Here is a 27,373-nt window from a genome sequence, read left to right as displayed (position 1 = left end):
TAGACGTATATAAGTACATTTACGTGTGTACACCAGTTCATGTGTGCCTGCAGAATGAGCAAAAGCTCTTGAGCAAAAATCTAAGGAGTGTGAAAGAGGAGGATAAGAAGCAAAGAGTTATAAGAAACTTACGTTCGCTGAAGCGCTACATGCACACAAAGCCAGAAACTGATGGATGCAAACAAATCGCAATTTTGTTACACAAAGATGATTTTAACCAACATTTTAGTTTTTAAGAAATATTTAGAGCAGTTGGTAAAAGTTACATCCTGTACTAGCTCTAATACAAGCATCGCAACAAAGGCGCAGCGACAGATGAAACTTTTTCCAAAGTCTCGTTATTGCAAGAGAGTGCTTTGTGATTGCGACGCACATGTATTACAGTAGCAGGCCGCAAATTTCATCAATCGCTTTAAAACTTTCTTGAGACCTACAATGTTGTGTTAAATTTTCTTTGTGTGTGTGATATATAAATTTGTGATCTGTTTTGCATCCATTAGTTTCTGGCTTTGCATGCATGTAGCGCGTCAGCATTGTGTTTGCGACCATACGTTCCTTATGATTCTTTCTTCTTATCCTCCCCTCTAACACATTTTAATAATTTGCCTAAATGTTTAAACTCACCCTGTTTACTTGTATATCATATACTTGTATGTAAGTGTATACTTGAGTACGTACGCGTATATTCGTGTCTACCCGAGTATATAAATGTTTATACATATACGAGTATAAGCGAGTATGCACGTGTATAGTCGAATGTATATCTGTATAGATTAAAAATACTTGCAGATACTCATATACGTATTTATTGGTGCATTTATGTGAATACGTCTATATACGTCCCTACACGAGCACATGCATATACTCGTAAATTTAACCCCGTTTAGTGTAAAAACAATACATATTAAGTGAAATTACTATTTTAATTTATATCTTCCTTATACTTAACGATTAAGTGCCATTAGATGAACAATATTTGTTAAGCCTAGTATTATGACCACTTTACCACATCTTACTTAAGTTGTTCTAAAAAATTATCTAAAAGAGATTCAGCTAACTGCTAATGAGTAAGAGTTCTTGAGACATGTAGGAAGCTTCCTATCGAGTCAATCTGTTCATAATTCTAACAAACAAAATTTCCCAAGGAAGTTAAAAGAGGTGTTTAGATTTTAAATCTTTTCATATTCACACAAAATATTTTTTTTTCACCAAATAAAATTTTGCCAGTTGCAAAATTTTGTATTCAAAATGGAATTTCTAACTGCCCTACTCTATAATAAAATTTTTACATTAATTCAAACATTTATTTCCAAGTTATAGCCATTTATTTCACGAATGACCACTTTACTCCATTGACCACTTTCCCCCACCAGACCCTACTATTCTGTTTTCAGTACTGAAAAGTGGCACCCATCAGTAATGATATCCTTTTTCAAAGAGCAGGTGCAACAAAGTAAGAGCAGGACATTACTTCCAGGAAACTTCCTACAATTAACAAATATAAGTGTTTTAGGGCATCTTCTTTTAGGGGGGGGGGGGGTTTAGGGCACAAAAGCATCTTAAAAACTTGAAGGTATGTCAAGGGGGATAAGGTGGCTATAAAATCCAGGTGTTTCAAAGAAAGTAGATAATATATATAAGAATTTTTGGAAAAACTACACATTGATTGGTTCATTTACATTACTTTACCAAAGAACACATTCAGTTTTAATTCAATTTATGTTTACAATGAGTATTTAGTTTTATATGCATCATACTTTCTTACAATTTGATTAGCACAAAAACAAATGGGAGTTCCAGATAATAGATCAAATTTAGAAAGAAAACATAATATATATATTTTTCTTTATAAATTTCTGAGAGCTAAACAAATAAGGCTCAAGCTATTATAAGGCTTGAAAAAGGTTTTACCTGTCTGATCATAAAAATCTGGAATATATATGTCAGGTTCTTTATCACTCATCCACTGTATTTTAAACCTCTTGCTGCTTTTGTATACATTTTGTGCAGTCCTACATACAAAGAAACTTCCTAAAAATAGTAAAAAAAAAAGAATTGCTCAGTCATCAACAAAATATACATAAGCATCAGTAGTATCGTTTTATACAAAAATGAGAAACTTTTGGATATAATGAAAAGACAGAAAGCAAAATTTACATATTAAACAACCAAGCAGTCAAAAAAATATTTTAAACATAGTTTTAGTTTTGAACAGTCATGAAAAAACCCAAATGTTTTGAGATCAACCTTGAAATGTTGAATTTCATTTTTGTTTCAAATAGTTAAAATCGGCTTTAAAATACGTAATTATACAAAAGCAAATGCTGTCTCGACTAAAGGAAAGAAACAGCTGCAAGTTATATTCACTGAATTCTGATTAAATTTTAAAGCATGAATTTATGATGATTTGCTTTAGCTTGCACTCATCTCTTGCAGTTGTTACAAGCTTTCTACCCTACTTACTTTTACTACTACCTTTTACTTTCAGGATTATATTCCTTTAAAATCATAGAAACATTAAATTGTGAAGGGGGTAAAATTACTTACACTGTTAAAAATTCAGGAAGATTTTCTGGTAATTCTTACTGTAAAATGGCAGACTTACAGCATCGCTGATTTTTACGGTAATTTATACCGGAGAAATAAGCAATCCCAGCTCCAATTGGTTGCTGTGGCCTACCGAGGAAACCGTAAAATTTTACAGTAACATTTGATTTTTATGGTAATAGTTACTGGAAACATGGATGCCAGTAACAATTACCGTAAATTTTCCGGAAAATTTTTAACAGTGTACGTTCATTGGGTAAAACTTCAACATTGATGAAATTAGAAAGCGAAACTTCATCTAAATACATAATTTCTACATTACTCATTCCCATCATTTGAGATTGATAAGAAATTAAAATAGTTGTTAATTATCTTTATGAAAAGTGCACTGGTAGATATCAGCCATTGAGAAGGAGTACTAATGGAGGGAGCCATAGCAAATGTCTCAGTGAAATAAGTTTGGGACCCAATGTTTCCCAGGTCAGGTGACTTGTTTGGCTGGGAAGTTGTCGCGTTTTGGCACGCAATCGCTCTTTTGGCATTAAATATTTTTCAGACAACGAGACGGCGCTTATCATGAAATCGGGTCTACAAATCAGAGCAACTCTGGCTCCAACTCCTTTGCCGCATAATAATAAATAAATAAATAACGGATACTAATACAGGCCTATCATTCAAACTTCCTCTCCCCACTTCTTTCCGGATTTTTAGTTTCAAGTATTCTGTTATTGACTGAAAATTTTTGGATTCATATGTATTGTAATCAATGGTTTGAAATGATTTCATACGCAGGCATACTAGTATTTAAACTGAAGCATAAAAATAGCAAATCTTTATTCTTGCGCATCTGCTGTTCACAGGAGCTTGGCGAGAAGATACTCGCCAACAATGCAAATGTACACAAAATGCTTAAGAGCCGTTAAAATAATTACTAGTTAAGTTAAAACGTGTTTTTATTGAACTAAAATGTTATTTGCACTCAAGATATACAATGTTTTATAACTTTTATAGGTAAAATAAGTACAAAAATTTAAAAATTATAGGCAACTTTGGAATATGTACTCGTTGAATGCATATAAATGTTATTTTTTCTTTATTTAGAAGTAAAAAACATTCGACCATGCTAGGGAAAAGTTACTGGACCTCCTGGTGTGGCTTTTTCCTCACAGTTTACAATGCTAGAATACTGCACTATTACTATAAATCTAATTTTTCCCTTCTACAGTTAAAGGTTGTTATCATGCACGGCTTCAGCTAATGAAAACTTCCGGTCAGCGGTTACGGTCAACTCGAAATTGCTTCCCAGGTCACATGGTACTGTTGCCGTATCGGGATAGCAGGGTTGCACTCTCCCCATCTATTCCTTCTCAATGATATCATCGATAAAATCATTAACTATTTTATTACATCCTAATCACCATTTTTTTAAAAATGGATATGCCTTCTATCACCTAATTCTAGCTACTAATCACCAGTCATAATATGATGCTAATTTCATGGCCCATTCCATTTCATTTGTAGAAATAAGAAATCCAACAAGTCGAGTCCCATCGCCATTCGTCATTCCGAAAAACATAATTTGAATCCGAGACATCAAAATTCAAATGAATGCAGGATGTTTTTTTTTTAAATTTTGTTTTCACTTTAATGGACTGAAAAATGCACCAGTGACATTTGTTATTGAGCTTCCAAGAATGACATATGTCAGTAAATAAGTTTTGCTAATTGCTCGATACTTTGGGGTCCTTTTGAATAGCCTACCGGTCAACCTGTGTGGTTGATCACATCAGAGTTACCAATATCAGTGGCCAGTATTCGGTCATTCTGATTGTGGTTGCTCTATCCACGATCCCACTTAATTCTTATAAGCCGTGGCAATCTCTGAAACCCATGGCAACAAAGAGGGCGCTACAAGGCACCCCTGTTTCCATTTCTTCGTCATTGATTGGAAAATGCAGGGGTACCCAGTGGCGCCTCTTGCGGTCAAAATGGGCGACGTCCAATCAAAAATAAATAAACTTTGAAACATCATACTTGCCAACCTACAAAGAAAGAAAAACAGGAGATTCCCCTAGAGGTATATAGGCGATTCACCAGCGACATATCTTCGCAACAGAATTATTAAATTATGTTTTTAAATAACATGAATACTAAATTTAAAGTGTAATGGGGATTTTTCAAAAACGTAAGCTAATTGGTAGCAGCAAGAAAAATATGCTGCAAAAAGGAAAAAACAAGGAGTGAATTTGCTTAAAGTTTCGTACATTCGCCAGTCTCTACCAAAAATGTAGCTACAAAAATTTAATTACTAAACTCCGAAAAAAGAAAAATCAATGTATAATTAAAATAAAATACAAATTAAGTAGGTATAGGGTAGCACACACACATGTTAAAATAACTTCAAACATTCAAAATAATTGAAATAATTTCAAGATGCAAAAGGATTGAAATCTGCAGCAATTTTCGGCAAAGCACGTGCTTCGTTGAACATGCAAAGTGGTAAGCTTCCAAAAAATTAATTTTAACAAAATGAGTTATTAACTGGAAAAATTCTTATTCCCTGACAATGGCAGACAAGAAAAGGGCGCCATCTATTGACAAGAGAGTGAAACTTTTTAATGATTGACTGATAAAAGTGCAAAAACGGGAGAAAATCGTAAAAAACGGAAAATCGGGAGATGGAAGCAAAAAACGGGAGTCTCCCGTTAAAAACAGAGTTGGCAAGTATGAAACATTGACATTGATTGGTGGATGCATGAGCTGCATTGAAATGCTGACGTTTATTGGTGGATGCATGAGCTGCATCGGTTTACCACAGAAAAGTCAAAAACTGTCAAGGCTCGTAAGCGTAAGAAGAAATTCAATGGGACCACACTCTATCACAAGTACTTTTGGTCAAATTGTAGTTACTTAAACAGACGAGTGCTGCAAAGTCTCTTCTAGACAGGGTTGGCAAGTTTCTGCCGAGGCGGTTAAAACCACTGGTAGAAACCGGTTAAAACCGGCATGGCAAAAACCACTTTCTGCCACTTTGCGGCAGAAACTGGCAAAAACTCAAGAAATGAAAAATAAATTCTTGATATACAATAAAAAATGCATGGAAAAAATAAATAATTGTTAACCAATGCACTTGTAATTTTATTACAAAATTATCACAATTCAAAATCAAATGTTACATTGTTTGGACCCTGCATTTGCCTCTTAGAAAAGGTGGTTTCAAAAATCTAATCAGGTTCTCACTTTAATATGCACAAATGAGAAATTTTAGAATATTCTTGAAACAGAAGCAAGCAATGTTCGTGAAACTTTCATCTATTGTATAACTGGTCCACCATGTAGTAACTGGGGTTGTGATAAAAATTTGACTGGAAAAATAAGTTTTGAGAAGTGGGGCCAATTTGTTTCGCAAAGCTGTGATATTAGGTACAAAAGCTAGGCAAGTAAAATTCTGGCACTTTCTTCTTGAAGCACATGACATGATAATTTCAATTACAAACAATTTATGGGAAGCATATAAGTGAGCAAATTACAATCAGTAATGCCTGTTTAATTTTGTATGTTACTCCTCTTTCCTAAGCACCCCCATATGATTTTTTTATCCTTTGTTAAACTAATCCAAATACTACGAGCCTCTGCAATTGAAAAGTTCCCTTTCTGAACTAAATCAAGGGCACTAGCATTGGATTTTATTTTATTTTTTAAATGATGAAATGTTTAATTTTTTAATTTACTCAAATATCATTTACTAATTACTTGAGTTATTAAAGACATTATTCATTTTTAAAGACAGTTTTTGCCAGTTTCTGCCGGTTTTTACCGGTTATAACCAGTTTCTGCCACTGGCACGGCAAAAACTAGTTTCTGCCGGCAGAAAGCCAACCCTGCTTCTAGAACTTCAATTTAAGCTCCGACTTTTTGCCAGCCAAAAAAGCCACAGGTTCGGCCAACTTCATACAGTGACACTCTGTGGTCGACAAATTGCTCAACCAGCAAAGCAAACAGAAAGCCATGGAATACGACCGGTCGGCTACCGGACAGATTCTAAAGCCCAGCTAGCCCGAGTCAACCCCGATCAACCCATCAGCTCAGTCGAACACGACCCGGGATGATCATTTTACTGTCTGACCACGGATTGTATGGAATTGGCAAACATCCAGTTAAGGCGACTCCATCCGAATGAGGGGGAAAATAAAAATTTTATGCACGTATTTCGCTCATTTGAATGTGTTATGTACAGAATATCAAACGCCATTAGCGAAGATATCTGCCATATTCTAATACTGTCTAACACTAAGCAGAGTGAATATTACACATTACAAGGAAAGAGACTTCTGCTATAAAAAGCTTTTGTTTAAAAGTCTAAAATAGTTGGTAAGTTAAAGAAATTACAATGTACGTTGCAAAACAGGATGGATGAACATTTAACTTCATACCTGAATATTCTATATAATACACCCATTCGGACATGAGGGAAAGAAAGCACCATGTTACAAGATAGCCACACACCAAATACCACACAAACCCTCTGTGATCTTACTTCTTATATCCCACAGAAAAAACACAGTTGATGTCTACTCATGGCGCCATCTACCGGACAGTGAGACAAACAATGAGAAAATTGATACGTAGATATTTATGATGACAATAGAGGGTTGTTTAAATGGCAAGACCAATTATGTCTGAATATATTATACAACAGAATGAGGCTCTGCTTAATTTAGAGGCTAACATACATCTGAAAAATCTGACATCCCTGAAAGCTAATAGATGTTTCCATTTCTGCGTGTAAACCAGGGTTGGCCGAATTGGACCCAATGGGTTTTTTTTGAAAAAAACCCATTTAAAAAAAACCCATTATTTAATCCACTTTTGGGTTTTTTTAAATTTTCTGAGGAGTTTTTAAAAAAATTAATTAATTTAAATACTTTTACAATTTAAACTTCTTTTTTATTTGTTCTTCACCACAGACAATGAACATAAAAAATGAATTTTGAACTTGAATAGTACTTCTTAACTCTTAACGGCATTAAAAAAATACTTCAGATTTTAAATAAATGTATTTAACTTTTTTCTTTAACTGGTCAATAAATAACTCAAATTATATTGACCAAGTCCTGTCAGTCTGATTTTCTCAATATTTGTAGATTGTACAGAGGAAACTAATTTAGTTAAAAGGCTTTCATGTGAATTATTTTCTGCTAACCAACACATCACAAATCTCGAATAAACACAAGGTATATTTTTTAGAAATAAACAGATTTTTCAAACGGTCGACAGAAAACAGAACAGGTGCAGTATTTTCATTATCTTACGAAAAAGTTTAATATTTCTTACTCTGTACACAGAAATAGAAAAACATGCAACATACAGTTCAAAGAAATATCTTGATTAAGCTGGAATTCAGTAAAAAGGGATTCAAACTACTTGAGGTTCTACAGTAGTTTTACATAACAAAATAAAATACATTTAAGTAAAATGCAAAAAAAAAATGTAGTAATTAAAAACGTACAATAGATTTTATCACTTGAGAAGTAACTTTACCTTAACTGTTGGTAATAATGAAAATTAAAAAATCTGAAACTTCACCATTCTTGGGTTTTTTCGTCTTTTATATTTTTCTCCAGAAAACGCTGAATTTCAACTAGTTTTCCAGCTTTTTTTATCCGAAGACAATTTTTGCACTTTGTCCATATACTTACACTCCAATATTCTACAAGTACCCCACATTTTCCCTAAAAAAAGACAAAAAAAAAAACCCACATTTCTTATAAAAAAACCAACTTTAGTTGGGTTTTTTTGGGTTTTATTTAAAAAAACCCAAAAAACCCTGGGTCCATGGGCTTTTTTAAAAAAACCCGGGTTTTTGCCAACCCTGGTGTAAACCGGATGTTTGCCTTTCCATACGATCCGTGGTTGGGCAGTACAGGAAAACACAACTTACCGATTTCGTTTCTGACGGCGAGGAACTCGCCCTTGTTGAAGACCACTATCTTGTCTTCCGGCAGCTTCACGATCGGCTGCCTCAGGATGGCGGGGATGATGGTGGGAGGAGGAGGGGACTGGAACGGCTGGTGCTGGAGTCGGACCCTCTTGCTGGCCCTGGAGTCGGCGTCCCCCTGGTCCGAATGACGCTTCAACTGCCTCTTGGGGCTCCTGGGCGGCGGTGGTGCCGCCGCCGCCGACAGGTGGGCAGCCCGCGGCTGCTTACCGGAGCGAGAGTTCGTGGTGGCGGCGGTGGGTGCCTCCTGCAACAGCACCGGTGCAGTGCTGGCCTGAGGCCCATCCTGGTTCTGTGGCGCAGACAGAACCGGCGGTTGAAGAGAGTTCTTCTTGCTGGGTGCGGTGTTGGTGGTGGCGGGAGTGGGGGTGGAGGGAGGGGTCTTGATGGCCTTCCGCTCGGCGGCGGTGGGGGTCCTGGTTTTGGGAGGGGTGGCGGTGGTGGGGAGTGGAGGGGGCACGTTGCGGGTTGTCCGCCTCTCCGTGGGGGGCGAAGTTTTGTCTGTGGAGTTTGTGGGAAGCGGTGGCCCACTCCTGCGGGCTCGACCCGCCTTCGTGGCGCCGGCGGGTTGGCGAGATTTCTTGCTTTCCTGAGTGGATAACGATTTGGCCATCTGCTTGTCAGCCTTGGGTGAACACTGTCAAAGAAGAAAACATTTCAGTTTAGTCGTGTCAAAAAGCTGCACCATAGACTAATAATAAGAGTAGACCGAGCTTTCCCAGACTTGCTGATGAAAAAGATGGTTCAAGGATACATCATGTGACTGGTGGGAGGCTTGGCGAAAACTTTGGCGGCATGGTTGCTAGACGGCAACATTATCTATAGTTTGGCACTCGGCATGTATTTTAAGACGTAATGTGTTTTCATTATAATTTTTTTCAAGTAACTTTTATTTCATTCAGAATTGCTACGTCAGCGTTGGCTTAAACATAATGACGTAAACGTTTTGTGTTAACGCAAAAATGTACTGATCGGTATCTTAAATTGAAATCGTAAGTAAAAATCTTACCGTTTGCCGATTTTTTTTGCCCGCTTGCATCTTTTATTGCTTAGAGAGTTATTGAAATTGAATAAAGAAAATGCACAATACGATCTAAACGAAAAACTCACTATATTAACAAAATATTTACAACTTAGAATAACAAATTTACAAATCGGACTCCATAACAGATCATTCTTCCGTGTTCCATCAATTCCATTTATTTTATCTCTCTCGGGCGTTGATCGTCTGCTACGATCAAAGCCCGCTGTTGCTAGGATATCCACCAGTCACATGGTTTGGTTTATGAGCAGCAAAAGGGTTGCCATAGCTCGGCCTTTTCTTATTATTAGTCTATGAGCTGCTCAGCTTGGGACTAGAAGTTGTGTAGATTTCAGTGCCATAACGTAACAATCATTAATTTGAGCTACTGAACTAGAATGGCAATGCAAACAAAACATACCGCATAAAAATTTTACTCGTAATATTACAATTGAGGCAGTGAGAAGCAAAGGGATGTAAGTGGCAAATCAAAAATTTGAATATAACCAGTACACATGGTGGGTGAACCTCTCCTCTGTCTTGGGGCAAGAGATGGTACTAGTAGCCCTGGTAGTTGCTGCTATACAGCATGATTTAGAAAAAATTTCAATGCAATCCTACCTAGGATGTTATCTTTAAACTTGCTTTACTCAAAACTTGAAAATGTCCAGTTGTATCCCTTTGCTTCTCCCTGCCTCAATTATAAAAGGCAAAAAATACTGAATAATGTATACAATGACAACATATAATAAAAGTTGAAAAACTAGTTATGAAATTTTCCGTACATCTGATCAGTTGTAATTGGTTTTCAAACCTAAATTGTGCTTAGTTAAGAAACAATTGTTTTATAAAATAGTGATTAAGTCTTTCTCAAAAAAGCAACGAAGTATATTACGCTAGATATTTCTACATTAATTCAAACAAAAAGGGGATCAATGAAAAAAAAATAATAATAATAAATTTAAAAAAAAAAGTGCAAAGTTTTTTGATTGAAGGAAGATTTAAGTTTGCAGATTTTTGGCGCTTTATTGTAACATGACTACTGCTGAATTAATTACGAGATGAAGGCTAAACTTATATAACTAACTGTATCCTCTTAAAGGATTACATAGCGAGTTCATAAACAGGACTGACTAAATTAACAGTTGCTGAAGATCAAATAGTCAATTAAACAAAGTTTCAATCAAGTTATAATAAATTGTTCTAATTAGTCAGAGAATATTCACATGCAAAAAAAAAAAAAAAAAAAAAGAGAATATTTAGCTCAGGTAGAATGAAGGGATTTATTATAAAACACATTCAGGGTATCTGCTACATTTCGAGTTTTTAAATCCATGACTTCTGTTCGCAACTTTCCATGACTCACAAGATACAATTTTTCCAGAAAAAAAAAAGTTTTTCACAAGAATGTCTAAATTAGTGTTTTGTGAAAATTGAATTGTAGCCAACAGATCCATACTTTGGATATAAGTTTCTAAAAATTCAAATTACGGGAAATGTAACTAGCTCTCTCAGCTTCTATTATAACTAAAAAACAATTTATGCAACAATGACTAGTGACACACATGAAATAATTCGTTTCAAATTAATTATTTTGCTACCAAGGACACATTAAATATATATCTGCAATTTTTGAAATTATTTCTTGGATTCCAATAAATCATACAAAATCTTTCAATAGGTAAGAATTTACATGCAAACAAACTTATTATTTTTTCCATGAAAAATGATTTTTCAAAATAAAAGAAACTTTAAACATGCAGCAATAATTGTGTAAAACTACTAATGAACAGCAAAACATTTAAACTTTACTTTTATTTCTTGTTTCTTTCGGATTTATTTGAACAAATATTTTATTTTATAAAATAAAAAATAATTTTTTTTTTTTTTTGCTTTAAAGCTAGTGGTTTTCTAAAAAATCTGTGACTAGCAATAATTTAGTAATTACTAACATTAAGTTTACAATAAATGAAATAAATAATCAGGAAAAAATAAAATATTAAATTAAAGTACTTAATAATTAACTTACCAGACATTCCCAGATATATTATGACCTAACTTTTAGAATAGGCTACAAATGTTTTTTAAAACTCTGAATTCGTAATTTTTGCAACATTTTTGGACTTTTTAAAAATTTTACACATGAAAATTCTCCGGTTTCTGTTTGAAATCAAGATGTCTTAAACATTCTTAAAGAAGTCTTTAGACCAATATTATTTTCTAAAATCTTCATTAACTTAAGAAACCGCTGAAAATTAATGATAATTTTTACGAGTCTTTTGAAGCGACATAGAAGCAAAAGACTTAAAATTTTCGAGTCGAATGAGAGCGGCAAAATTAGAAGTCTACAAGTTACAAGAGCTACACAATTAGACATATAAGGAGGGTTACAAATAATGCTTAACACATAATTAGAAATGTCCAAGCAGTAGAATCATATAGTAAAGAAAAACGAGCGACCTAATGCGTACGATTCAATAAATATGAATATTCTTGAACTCGAGATCCATGACCAGTAGTCAGTTTTCATGACAGGGTGGCAACAGGAACTGTGAAAAAAAGTTCCCTGACTTTTCCCTGATTAAGTTCACCAAATTTCCCTGATTTATATTATCAATGTTAATGCTTTCATTTCTTTGCTGTACATACTTTCTTTGCATTGCATATTAAATAAAATGCAGTGTTTAAAATGTTTTAAACTGTTAAAATATATTTTGAAAAGATGATCCTTTTTTTTTTTTAGTTAAAGCAGCATATTAAATTATCTACAGGGAAATATTATAGGGAATCTAAAACAAATACTTTACCTCCAGAAACCAATTAACATAAGAGTTCTATGAAATTATTAACACCACTCTTAAAGACATATCTAATCATGATATAACTAAAAAGTTTATATGGAAATATTTTGAACTGAATTTTCAAGGAGTGTAATTGTTGCTGCAAGAATAACAAGTAATAGTAAAAGTATAGAAGTAATGTAGTTTTACTTAAGTAAATAATAGACATATTTATGTAAAACAAATTGAAATCTTTTAACAACCAGTCCCCATATTGAACTATTCTCTAATCAAGAAGTTTTGATGAATGAATGAATACAGAGTTTTAACTATTAAAAAATAATAAAAATATTTACTTTTGTACACAACTCAATCTCAAATGATTTCATTACTTGGCGAAAACGAATCTTAGATTACTTTTGTAACAAACAACATTGAAACGCAAAAATCAATTATTAATTTCAAAATATATATGTACATATACTTGGTTCTAAAAAAAATAATTTTACAGTCCAAAAAAAAAAAAAAAAAAAAACCTTTGCATAATCTGAGACGACAGCAAATAATACAATAGCAAAAAACCCAGTTGATTTTCATTTGACATTCAATTTTAGCAATTAAATTAAAAATGCCAAGTAATAACTTTTAAGCTTTTATCAGTATTAATTTAAAAAACAAAGATTTTTTCCTAAATCATGATTACACTACACTAATTACTTCAAGACAATGAGTAAATTCAAGGGAGCTAAGTCATTAAGGAAGGCTTCCTCTTTGCCTGTCGGGTTGCTTATTTTACGTAGCATGGAACGCGTGGAAGGATAATTCAAGCTAATTAAATCAACTTTCCCGGAAATTTTTTTTATTTCTTCGAATTTCCCTGATTGATTCAAGTTTCCTGACTTTTCCCTGCATAATTTTTGAACATTTTTTGCCGAAAATCGAGACTTTCCATGACCATCTTCGATCATAGTCGAAATACATGACTTTCGCCGACTTTCCAGGTGTGTAGACAGGGACACTCTGTACATTTGTGGTAAAAAGTAAGAATTAAATACACCAACATTTAACATGATTCCTCATACACTAAAAAAGAAATAACTTAAAGCATGGCATGGGCAATTTCTGATCAGAGATATTTTAATAAAGATATCTTAATTTTACAGATTGAACAACAAATTTTTTATTATAACAAACTCTGAAACTATGACTATGAGCAATGATACATCAACAAAAAGAGCAGAGGTAAAAGCAAAAATGCTCCTCCCACTAAATTCATTAACACTATGTTGCGATTTGCCGTAAGAGGGCGTGTTCCTCACCTATTTAAGCAAGTTGTCTTGTATCTTTTGGTTTATGTTATGCTCATGTTGGTGTGATGTTATGTTACATCAGTTGAAGGGAGCCGCCAGCCCTCATAATACTGGCAAGAACGAGCACTGCCTCGTTATCTTCATTCTCTTTTAAGTTTTAAATAAAAGTTAGTTTTTAAATTAGTGTTGATTTTTGGAACCACCGATAAAGCTACACAAGTCAAATTTTATACACTAGAACTATGGCGATCTTTGTATACCTAGAAATTCGGCGGGGGGTCATTTTGATCACCGAGAAGAAAATTTGCATAGTTTTCCATATAATACAAAATACAAAAGTGACGACCAGCAACAGGCTCTGGGCCCAGCTAGACTGGTCCTAGTCAATTTACAATCCCCAGTGAAGATCAATGGCCCTCTTAAAACTATCTACTCCCTTGCTCATTACCACCTCTTCCGGTAAACTGTTCCAAGGTTCCACTACCCTGCTAAAATAATCATTTTTCGTAACATCCATGTTAGCCTGAGAACTTCTTTAGATTTATTTGAAATAGATCTATTGATAAACCCAAGCATCTTATTGGCTTTGTTGCTAGCAATGCTGCACTGTTGGCTAAACTTTAAATCCTGACTTATTAGGACCCCCAGATCAGTAACTTTGTCTAAATAATGTTGTACATTTCTGAAAATTAGTTAAAAATAAACATATTTAGAATAAATGCAGCTTATTTAAAGGATGCAGAGATTTCAAGAATGTATATCAAAGCATTTAAAAAAAGCTTAATAACCCTCAAAATAAGCGGCGGTTTCATTTGCATTTCAGAAACTAGCGACTAATGCTCACTTTCAATCACAAAAACATTATAAATGCTTCATGTTCTTGCAGTGCTACATTCTAAGAGGCATTTCTTAGGTTCTGCTCAGCTTCAGCATCAGTAAATGTATTTGCATTCCAAAAGGGTCAAAATGACACTTGCCCACATTTTTAGGTATAACGCTTAAGTTTGGGTTGAAAAAGAGACCAATATTCTTGAAATCTTTATACAGTAGAAGACCGTTATAACGCACACCTTGGGACCAGAGCTTTTGCGTTATACAGGTTTTGGGGTTATATAGGTCATTTCACAAATTTTGAAACTAATATTCAGAATATATATTAGCACTTCAGAATTAGTTCTATCTGCAATGAGTATTAAAACACTAATTATACAACTCATCATTCACAAATAAATATGCTTTACAATTAAAAGTGAATTATCCTGCACTTCTACTAGCTTCATAGTTTGCATAACAGCTGCATTTTCAAGAGCCATATGATATTTTTTCTTTACTGTGACTATTAATTTTCATTTAAAAGCTTGGAATTAACCTGGAAAGATTAAAAACTGTTCCAAAATTAAATTTTCGTAACAATTTTTATGTTAGCAAGGCAAAACAAAGGGTTTTTTTAAACTTAAAAACCTATTGCTTACTTCTGAAAAGTTGTGTGGTTTATAGAGAATTGCGTTATATAGGTATACTACTGTATTATTAAGCAGCGCGATTAGTTAGGAAAAGTCAAAAAAGAATTCAGCTTTTTATGAAAATACAGAGGAGCAGGAAGCAGAAAAGGTTTGCTTGGGGTCAAAGTGACCCCTTCCGTATTTCTAGTGTTAACAGTTTGTTTCTAGGAGAACTCAGAACTATGCAGACCTTTATAGTGGAAAACCCCAGTAATTTGCTCCGATTTTTCGAGTGTTTTTAACTTCTCGGGGGGAATTGGAGAGAAAGGTTGAAAGTAAAAGGCTAACCTGCACTATTTCCGTGTGGTTGGAAACTGCCACCGAGAGGGGACTGTCGTCACATCCATTGGTCTCGGCATTCTGCTCCATGACTGAACGCCTGGTCCCGATTCTCAGATCTTGTGGCTCCGCCTCCAACGCAGGAGAGGGCTTGCCACGTTTCCGCCAATTTTCTCGCCTGCAAAGACAACCCATTCAAGCAACTCCATAAGTGAACATCATTGCATAGTAAATCAGCGTTAGAGATCAGTACAAAGTCCTACTGGTCTCTCGGACCAGTCAACGTGAATACAGTGGCTCCCAAAAGTGTTCGTACACTTTGAAATTTTTTAGTAAAACCAAAATAACTCCAAACTGATTTCGAATATGAAGTGCAATATTTTTTCACATCATTCCTATATCATTCTAAATACAACCCATTAGTTTTTTCAAAATATTGACGGATCTTTTTTTTGAAATGGGTCAGAAAACGAAGAGACAAAGAAATAACACGCTACAAAAGTCATCGTACACTCAAATATTTTCGAATAAATTAATGATTAAAATTATCATATACAGTTTTATTAAGATTTTTGCATTGTGTTGACCCTTATAAGTCATTTGGCTTTAATTTTTTGTTTATTTATTCCTTAGCATTGTGCTTATTACTGTAAAATGGCTGGTATTCGTAAAAAAACGCAAACACCATTCAAAATTTGAATTTTTTTCCCACAAAAGTGGTAAATTGGTTGGAAATGTCTCTAAATTAGTTAATTTATTTGTTTGTATAGTAAAGTGCTTGATAAAATGCTTTAAAGAAAGGAATCGGACCGAAAACAAGGTAAGAAAAGGTCAACCGGCAAAGTTGACAAAACGTGATCGGAGATTTAAAGTTAAAACATTCATGAAAAATACACATTTGAGTGCTGTAAAAGTTTCTGCAGAATTAAATGAAACAATTTACATTTAATTTTCACCTAAAATTTTTCGCCAAGTTCTCTGATTAGCTGTATTAAATAGGATCTCTTCCCGCAGAAATTTTCTTGGTCGTTCGAAAAACAGAAAGCTTACGCTTTTCGTCTCAAAATCAATGATAAATAAGCTAAAAACGTTTTAAAATCACGTCTTACTTACACATAAAAATTAATTCAACATTTTTAGTTAAATTGTTGTATAACTGTAAGTAGAAAAAAAAATTAGGAACTTAATGATAAGAACTTATTTGGATCAGTTAATCAGGACGGTGAAGGTGTTCTAGTGTGAGGGTGCATATCAGCATCAGGACTTGGTAGTTTGTAATTTTTTGATGAAATAATGAATCATGCTGTTCCTTTAAATATTTTAAAACCCAATTTTGAACTCTCAGCGAAAAATTTGGTTATGGAAACAACTTTGTTTTTTATCAAGATAACGATAAGAAGCACACGGTTTTCAACATTTGCGTCTAGTGCCTCGAAAATTGTCCTAAAGTATAGAAAATATCCCCTCAATCTCCTGATTTTAACTTACTGTAACGTATTTAGAGATATCTGGAGGCTAGATTACGAAAATAGGGCTTTAAAACGAAAATAGAGCTAGAAACAGTAAGACTCGAAGTGTGGTTGAACACTTACTCAGAAATTACGCAAAAAAAGAAAGAAAAAGAATGAAATCTATTCCCACACGTTTAAAAGGTGTTATGAATACTGTATGATATTCTACTAATTAATAACTTAATCAAAAGTTAGATTATTCAATAATATGTAGACATTTTATAAAGTGTACGAAGACTTTTGTGAGATAAAATTTTCGGCACTTTTTGGTTTTTGATTTTAAAAAAATTAAGTTTTAATATTTTTTAAAAACTTTTCAAGTAGTTTTGTTTAAAATTGATCATAGGTCTTATAATTAAATACCTATTCCGAAACATTATTTCTAACCAATGGATTGGGGCCTATTTCGTTGAAAGTCGTAGGTGTACGAACACTTTTGGGAGCCACTGTATGTACTGGTCCTCAAACAACACCACTGGTCCGCTTTAAATTAAACACTAAGTATGTTTGTACCAAAAAATTACTTACACTTTATGATGATTACATTTATTAAGTTTTAGCTCATTGATAAAATACTTAACTGCAAAATTACTGTACTGCATATAAAGTTCAAAATGGTAAACATATTAAATAACAATGTGTGAATGTGAACATTTAATATTAAATAACAATGCAAAACAGATATATACAGTATGAAACACTTTTCTTCTGATGAGGATTTTTTAATATATACTTAAATGTTTCAAAATTTAAAATTCTTAATAGGCAATTGGCAATAAACATTTATATCTCCAATCTTAAACAGCCAAGTATAGTCTAAAAATCAATTTCATTAAACAACACTTAAAATAGGCTACCAAAAATTTGTGAACTTAATTTGACCACTTTTACTTTGTTTCAGGATGCTATTTTCCCCTCCAAATGTGAGTAAAATGTAAATGTGATTTAAAATTAGATAAAACTAGAGACGTACCGAGTAGCACTTTGGCCGAGTAGCCGAGTACCGAGTACTCGGCCTTTCACTACTCGGCCGAGTACCGAGTTACCGAGTACTCGGCATTTCACTACTCGGCCGAGTTAACAAGTACCAATTATGTTTTAAGAAAAACCACTGACACACACGTGATTAATTTTGAACTTACTGGAATAGTAGTATAGACCTCTTTGTCCATATAAAAGTTTTTAAAACTAAATTTCTGCTGAAATTTAATTTCGTATTATTTAAAAAATTTTGTTTACGTCAAAAATTTTACAAAAAAAATTATTTTTAAAATTAAAAATAAATAAAAGGTATGATTGATCAAGTTGGAATTAAGACAAACTATACCAATCTATTTTAGTTCTAGTCTGCCAAACATAAATAATTTTTAAAAGCAAATGTGCAGGGAACACTGCACACATGTGTTTCTGCATTAGAAGGAACGTCTTTATCAGTGCATAAAATGTGAGCTAAAGAATGTTAAGTCATTCGACAAAAAAGTCCGACTTTTATCGGATGCCTTTAAATCTACAAGCTCACATTTTGTGCATTGAAAAAGGAATTTCCTGTAACGCCAAAACATGTGTCTGCAATGTTCCTGCACTATGCTTTTAATGTTGTTTTATTTCCCTTTTTTTAAGCAAAAGAATTTTTATATTTCTTATAACTAATTTTTGTTTGTAGCAAAAATCTATTTTTTATGTAAATTTCATATTTTCTATACTTACCTTTTTTGCACAATTTTTAATAAGTAAGTTTTATTAACTTTGGGGACATTAAAATAAAGATTTATTCCATTAAAGCATTAAAAACTTCATTGTTCTCAAAATTTAAAATTGACTTGTAAAATAATTGCAGAATATTAAAATTTATAAAAAAGCGCAAGCATATTTAATATCTGTCTTGGACAATATTCAATTTTTTGCAACTACTCGGTATTGGCCGAGTATCTGATCAAAATTTGGCCGAGTACCGAGTACTCGGCAAATTGGCCGAGTATGCCGAGTACCGAGTAGTTGCCGAGTACTCGGTACGTCTCTAGATAAAACTTTTGAAAATAAAATTAACTGTAAAACAAGTCAACCAACGGTTTGACTAATAAATAGTTAAACATTGGCACTAAGACTAATGCTTTTGGATTTTTTCTAGCAGAGTGTGATCAAAAATAGCCAGCAGTTTGTGGTCCCATGGACCACTGATTATTTTTTTTATGGTGGTCCGAGGCAGGTTTCGCTGGTCTGGGACCAGTGGACCAGCAGTAATTTCTAACACTGTAAATGAAACAGCAAGTAACCACCACCCATAAGCCAGGGCTAAGGCAGAGCTATACTGCCGTGCTAAGCACAGATGTGGTATCTGCACATTTTATCAAAATTGGGTTATTGTCACCAGGTGGTCGTTAGTAACTTAATTTACCTAAATGTCAAGTTTTTTGGCGATTTGTGAACGCCAAATATTAAAAAAAGCTTTAAGAAAAACGTCGTAACTACACAGTTTGCGGAGTTTGCTAAGGCAATTTGAACGTAAGTGAAAAATACTAAGCCTTTAAAGTGGTATCTGCACAGTTACCACTTTTTTCCTAAGTAATTTGTAGATACGACTTTTATACCTTAGTAAAGTGCCATATTCAATAATGTAGCAGTTTATTTTAACACAGAATATTAAAATTAGTTTACCGTTGAATAGTTGATACAGGTTGATAATAAAAACTAATACAACTTTGCATAATTGTTGAAGTAAATATTCAGCTTTTTCTATTTAAATGTTTATTTAAAATGCAAATTCTAAAAATAAAATGCATGTAAAATATTCATTTCTAATTCTTTCATGCAGAAAAAAACTCATTCCATTCTAGGGCCAGTAATATTTTTATTTAAATATCGTCTGCTGTCAAAATTATCTTCATGCTCGGTAAAAATGAATCTAGAAAATAAAACATTATAAAAAACACATTCTTTGAACATAAAAAACAGAAAATTGCTATGAATTACAGTTTTAACTGTCCGGAGTTTTGAAAATGGTATCTTTCAGAAGGTAGATTCTGTTAGATTTGTATTACCAAAATAAAGTGTCGAATACAGCTAAGTCCAAAGAAAGCAGATGTTTTCAGCATTATTTAATGATACATTGAGCATGTTTTACTAAGCTATTTTTGTCGTATCTGTGCAGATACCCCTAAAAATGTTTAGTAATTGTCACTTACAACGAAAATAGCTTAGTATATGAAAAGGTTTAGAAAAGAAAATTTGTCGTAACTACATTTATTAATTTTAAATTAAGATTTTTACAAAAATACTCTCTTACGGTTTTTAGATAAGTTATTTACGAAACAACTGCCGCAAGTTGAGCATTTAATTAAGTCATAAATACAAGAAACGAGTTGTAAAATTTTAATCATCAATTTCTCCTTTTGAGCTCGACTGCAGATACCACTTCTGTGCTTAGCACGGCAGTATAGTCAAGCCTCCATATATCGAACTTCCACATATCCAAATTTTCTATATATCCAAATCCCAGCAAATTTCAATGTTCATTACATAGAAAAATTGTTTCTATATATTGAAATTTTTCTCAAGACATTCGTAGATTTTTTTTTCTTTCACTTTAGACTGTTTGTCTCATGAAAAATGAAGGTTAGGGGAGAAAATTACGTTTACTAAAGGCTGCCAAGAAACTCATAAGAAATCTGCGTTTGAGGGGTGTGTAGATAGGCCGTAGTTCCGTTCTGGAGTTCTTACATTCCCTCAAGTTTATTTCAAATCCCAGTTGTAACCAGTAACACTGTAAAATCAGTTTCAAGTAATCCTTTCTGTCTGTTCCTAGTCATTTTAGCTTCAGTAAAAACCATTCAAGTTAAGCAGGTTGATTTTTTACTTTTCTCTCGATTACATTGTCAAAACAAAAATTCCCTCATGTTGCAGATCAAGTTGAATTGCTGGAGAATAAAGATGTATGAAGGCCCAAAAATATGCAATTTCTTTTATTTTTTTAATTATTAACTTGCTACTTCAATATATGGAGGTCCGACTGTATATGCAATACACCGACAGCCTGGCTATCACATTCAAAGACTGTAGTTTCATTCTTTTTGTCGACTCATCAGTCTGATGTAGTCAAAAATCTAACTGGAGGCAGATTTCATCTTGTTTAAGCGGACTACCAAACAGCACGACCTTGAGGGTCACAGATCTAAACGAAATTTTGGATTTAGGCAAGTTTGTATTATATATAAATACAAATACAAAGGTGAAGACCAGCAACAGGCTCTGGGCCCAGCTAGGCTGGTCCTAGTCAATTTACAGTCCCCAGTGAAGATCAAATGGCCCTCTTAAAACTATCTACTCCCTTGCTCATTACCAAATCTTTCGAAAAGCTGTTCCAAGGTTCCACGACCCTGCTAAAATAATGATTTTTCCTAATATCTATGGCAGCCTGAGATTTAAATAGCTTGAAACAATGACCCCTTGTCCTGTTTTCAGTGCTAAACTTTAGCCCAGGTAAAACGGTTTGACTACATAGGCCCTAGTTCTGTTGCAACGGGAGTCCAAAGTTGCTAGTTGAGTCCAGAAAAGAAATGGTTTTTCATTGGAATTTATTTTTTTTAAACCCTTTTCTTGCAATTGCATTGCAGTATGAGCCAATTGAATGCATTCACAACATAGAATAAATCCCTCCTCCTTTACGTTGTACTTTCAAGAGATGCCGAATGTGTTGGAAGGGAAAATACTGTGCCAAAGCTTCAAATTTCAATGGAAACGCCATTGCAGTTCTAGAGTCCTGGAACTCAGCCTGGTTCAGACGGCAAAAACTCAAGGATCAAGAATCTGGATAAACTTCCGGATTTAGATTAATTTGTACCAAATATGAATCCAGGTAAAATAGCTGGACTGTATAGGCTCTCCTTAAGCTACAAGGAGGGTCAAAATTCGCTTGTTTGGCTCCAGAAATGCGGCAGCGTTTTCTTTGGAGTATGAAGCTTTGGCACAAAAATTGCTTGCCTAACACCTTTCTCGTCTCTTGTTAGCACAATGTAAGGACAGGGGAGCTTATTTTATATTGTGAATGCAAGGAAAAACCATTGCTTTTCTGGAGTCAAACTAGCAACTTCGGCCCCCATTATAGCCAAACTAGGGTCTATGCAGTCAAACTGACCTAGGTTCATATCTAATGCAATTTGAACTGAATACAGAATTTCACCCAGATCCATGACCCTCAAGGTCGTGCCGTTTGGTAGTGAGAATGTCAACAAACTGATATCTTAAGTAAATTTAGGAAGCAAGAGTAAATTGAAGGCAAAACTTCAACTTATGAGTTGAACCGTACCATGGTTGTGACTTTAGCTGGTGAGCTAAATTTCAACTACCAGTTTGTTGGCACTCTCAGCTTCAATGAGATATCTGCCTCCAGTTCAGAGATTCACAATTCCAGACGGATGAGTCTATAACCAAAGATGAAACTGCAGTTTATAGATGAGCATGACCCGACTGTCGGTTTATTGCATGTAGATAGTAAATGATATTTTGGCAGTTACGCACACAAGCAAATCTGAAAGCATGAATTTGTGAACACTGGTTTCAATACATAATTTGCTACATGCCCTTTAACAGTGAAAAAGAATGGAGATCCACATTGAAGCAAGGTTCTATGTAACTTTGCACATTTGCAACTTTCATAAAAAACTTATGCCAAAATACATTGAATTTGGCAGCAGGATGACTTGTTAGACAAAAAGCTAAAACCACAGAAATATATACTAAAAAAACAATGATGGTTTTCCCAGCATTAGGAAACAAACGTCACTCTGCAAAATGTTTTCAAGTAAAGTTGAGCATTAAAAAATTGCTTGAATGAGTGTTTTTCATAACATAACTTAAAATTCATAACTCAAACACAAATCAATACAATTGTTTACATTCACACAATAGATATTAGGAAAAGGAAAGAACACTTAATATGGTGGTCAAGTTTTTGTTTTCTGATCTTAGCAAAATAATTTTCTGTAAAAAAAATAATGTTGACAGTTCATGATTTGATTCATGTGTTTATTATTCTTTCTCTACATAATAAAGGTTTACAAAAATTTTATTTTAAGGTACATTTCCATTGAAATAAAAACTAAAAGATAATATTGATTCGTTTTATTGTTTTTCATTAGGTAATCAATGAAAAACTCGAATATTTAACTGTCATTTACTAATATCATCTACTAAAGATAATATTAGTTGAAAATTTACTATTTATTCCGAACACCAAGTGTTATACAAAATAATAACATTTGATGAAGCAAATAGAATATTTGAACTTAAAAAAATGCACTTATGTACGTGCCCATTAGAGAAAAGGGAAAAAACGAAATATGGCGACTTCACTCTAATATGGTGCTTTGGAGTAAGCAAGGAAACGCTTTTAAGTATTTTCACCCCCAGTTTATTGATGCGAAAAAGCGTTTTACAAATACAGTCAACTCTCGATAACTCGAAGCACCAAGGGATCGGGCTAAAACGTTCAAGTGATGAAAAGATTCCACAACAGTCTCAAGATTTGGGACCCAATGAAAACTTCGAGATAAAGGAATGTTCGAGTTAAAACAGGGCCGGATTTAGGGGAGGGCAGGCGGGGCTACTGCCCCGGGCCTCCACAACAAAGGGGCCCCGACAATAAAATTTTTACAAAATATCCAAAATAAATAGCAGTAACTTCAGGATGTATTTACTATTAAAGTGCTGATCCAAAATATTGGATATATACATATACTATATCAAAATATTCCGATATATATCAAAGTATTGGATATTTTTGAAAATATGATTTTTTTTTGAACCCTGATTAGGGGCCTCCACGATTCCAAATCCGGCCCTGAGTTAAAAGCTTCAGAGTTATCGAGATTCGACTGTATTAATTTCCCCAAATGTATTTAGACATCAGCAAAATATTTTTGTGATGTCCCAGCAAAAATGTTTCTTTATTTTTTTCAATAAAAACAAATGACCTCCTAAAACAGAAGTTTTTACTGAATTTGCTCAAGGATAAAAAAAATAAAATATGATACTGTACATCTAGTTCAATATCGCCTTAAAAATAAATCATGTAATTTTTCAGTAGAAGGAAAGAAAACAATGGTGTATGAAACCTAGTCTGAATTTCATATGGCTATATCTACAAATATTTTTGAATATTAAACTTAATCACTTGTGGCTACATTTCATTTCAAAGTCCAAGATGGTGACTCAAAAATTAACATGAAATCAAAATTTTGCACTTATGGCAGTATTGAATTGGATGCATACGACATTTAGGGATTTTTCACAATCAAAAACAGTAAACCACAGATTAGCATCAGCAACCCAAGCTTTTTTTTGATGAATCATACGTGATTACACACACACACAAAAAAAAAAACAACCTTAGATTTAGATTAATAGTTAATAGCAGTTAAGTCTAAAGAAAAAAAAGGGGGGGGGGAGGTTTAAATTTGCAAAGTATTACCATAAGATTGTCAGTGCAAAGATAGAAATTTTAATCACATGCAGCAATTCGTTGAAAGAATGAAAAAAAAAAAAACACTTAAAGGTCACGTGCCCTTTAAATGCCCCTTTAATGAAAATTTTCGAAGAAGGATGTAAAAAAAAACTATTCGTCATTCGATCGGAGTATTAAAAAATTCGCGGGTATAGTAGGCAGTCGTGGGGGAGGGGCTGTTTGTTTTGATGTTTTCAATTCTTACATTCTGGTTTAATCCCTCCCCATCAGAGTTCCAACACTCACATTTTGCCTTTGCGCTTGGATGGCATATCTCATTCCGCCAGCAGACAGCTGCGATCCATGTGAGAGCACTTTAAAAGAACACTTGTGCCGCAATATGGATGGAGGCGAGAGAGAAGAAAAAAGAAAAAAAAAACACGGTGTAATTCATCCACCGGTGCGACAGACAATCGTTCGGCTGCTAATTCCAAAAAAGAAAGTCGACCAGCAGGGGCGTGGGAGGGATCGGGTCGATCGGCGTTCGAAGGCCCCCAACACAAAACAAACACACCACCAAACGAGATAATACGCAAAACTTCACAGTATGCGGGTGGGTGATGGCGTCTGCAGAACAGAACGAGAGGAAGAAGAGATCTTCCACGATTGGCTGCCGCCGCTTCCCTTCTCCTCCACACTGATTCGGGGGGGGGAGGGGGACGCACGTGCCGTAGCGATGTTCGCCGGAAGAACCGGTACGGCAGCAGAGAGACTCGGCAAGTCAGTCTGGACCGGCGTTTGATCGGGGCAGCGGTGTGTTTCGGAGGGATGGACTTCGAACCGAGAACGATCTTTCTGACCACACCTCCACACTTCCTGCGTTTGATGGGGATTTCGGGGTGCGACGAAAGGAATTTAATTCTGCACAACATAGCGTTAACATTTCAAACAGGTGGAACAACATACGGTGTTCGTATTGAAACACCATTTCGGTGAATTAAAATTCGTTTTCATCTGAAAGTCCATCAGAGACGAATTATCGGCCGATTGGCGTTTTTCTCTTTCTTTGGATAAGTAATTATATTTCAATGCTTTTTCATATCACCGAGAGCTAAAACGGGCCTCCTCCAGGGACGGATACAAGGGAGGGGCAATCGCCCCTCCCTTGAGGGACCCTTCAGCGGTAGTTTTTCGAAAATGAAGTTCAAAAACGTAAATTTAAACGAGTTTCATTGATCAGGGAAGGTTTGAGTTGGGGACCCTATCCCGGAACTATTTCGAAATTTAAGTCCAAAACCTTTGTGATCAAGCTTTTTAAAACTAATATAAATAGTAAAAAGTAAGTAATAAAAATCAATCGCTCCTTTCTTGCAAAAATTTCTGGATCCGCCCTTGGCCTCCTCCTATACAACTTAAACAACTCTGATCCAGGGCCGCCGAGAGCCAAGTCCCTCCCTCCCCCAGAAAACTAAACCACTCAGATTCCAATCTGGGCTTCCTTAAGGGCCGGCCACTATTTTCAGACTAGGCAGACATGGCCTCTCGTCGGCCCTACCTGGATCCGAGTCAGAGAGGGCCGCCCCCCTTCCGGAATGGACAGGTCCCTGGATTCCAACTAGGCTGGCATAACCTCTTGTTAGCCCTGGAGTCATACATTTTCACAACAGTAACTTCATCGAACGACTGTCGATGGGTAAGTCTATTCTATCGATCCTTTGGCAACCCGTTATTTATTACTTCAAACGCAGTTCAAACAGAATAAGTGCGAGGGCTCTAGTCTTCAGAACTCCGTTGCATGCATAAAAAATTCATGCGAAATTTGGAAAGAAACATAGAAGCCGCGTTCCGGGGAGTTTCAATGCAGAATAAGCCCTGGGTATGTCTAAATATAAACTGACGATGACAGTGATTTAGTTGGCTTGTCTACAATATCAAGTACGTCGACCGGGAGATCCTTGAAACAATCAAGTTTCGGTTTCATTACGCTTCCCTGACAACATTCCCAACTCAATTGTTTAATAAGGTATTTGCCGAGTGACGGATTGCAGTGGCCGTTTGACTGATGACTGCAAATTAGGTTCACCAGTTTATTCACGATGTCTAGCATAGCGCATGTCATGCGAATCAAAAATTGGGGAAAAGTCCGTAAGCCTTTTGTGAACTTCAATTCGTAATCGTCTGGTGATGCAACACTGCGATTCATTAGAGGGTTCAAAAATTATGTCACACTTTGTTTCAACATTTTTGATCCCCCTTGTCACAACCCAGTATCACAGACTAAACAAATCCCCCCCCCCCCAGTCATGCTCATTGTTTTAAAAAAATGCGTTATGTCACACTCTTCGTTGCCCCCCCCCCCCTAAAAGCGTGACGACATTTGCGGCAGTGAGAAGCAAAGGGATGTAAGGGAACTTTTTTATTTTAAAAACAAATGCAAGTGAAATCCAGCCAGAAATTTTTCAATGGAGGGGCGATTGATTTTTATTTCTTGCTTTTTACGATGTATACTGATTTTAAAATATTGGTCCCAAAGGATTTGAACTTTTAATTCCAAAATAGTTCCGAGATAGGGTCCCAATCCCAAACCTAACTTTTCCCAATATCTATGAAAGACATCTAAATTTGGGTTTTTTGAACTACATTTTCGAAAAATTACCGGTGGGGAGTAACTCAAGGAAGGGGCGGGGCGATTCCCCCGTCGCTCCTACCTTGTATCCGTCCATGAGTAGCACCTACCAGGGATTCTACTTCTATCTCTTGCCCCGAAACAGAAGAAAAATTCCCTTACCTCTCCTACAGATTATCTCCAAATTTTGAATTCTGGCACTTCAACGCTGTGCCCCAATGGCTAAGGAAATCACCACTAGCACAGGAGATGACTTTAAAAATACAAATGCACTGAACTCTCGATATGACAAATTAGTAAAAACGGATAATTGAGCAAAGACCCTGCAAATCGTAAATAAGTTAAGCAAAGGGATGTAAGA

The 27,373-nt window shown here is 34.9% G+C and overlaps 1 protein-coding gene across 1 annotated transcript in view; it reads right to left on the bottom strand.

Moving 5' to 3' along the window:
* Positions 1–24,962, bottom strand: part of LOC129232581 (uncharacterized) — a gene marked incomplete in the record, with an annotated part of 160,668 nt that extends 135,706 nt beyond the window's left edge. Inside the window, 4 exon segments of the mRNA XM_054866713.1 lie at positions 1,912–2,031; positions 8,489–9,182; positions 15,447–15,615; positions 24,693–24,962. Of these exon segments, the coding sequence (XP_054722688.1) occupies positions 1,912–2,031; positions 8,489–9,182; positions 15,447–15,615; positions 24,693–24,718 (1,009 nt within the window).
* Positions 24,963–27,373: the final 2,411 nt, after the last annotated feature.

Source organism: Uloborus diversus, unplaced genomic scaffold, assembly GCF_026930045.1.
Source record: "Uloborus diversus isolate 005 unplaced genomic scaffold, Udiv.v.3.1 scaffold_13, whole genome shotgun sequence".
NCBI lineage: Eukaryota > Metazoa > Arthropoda > Arachnida > Araneae > Uloboridae > Uloborus > Uloborus diversus.
This window is presented reverse-complemented; position numbering and strand designations above follow the sequence as displayed.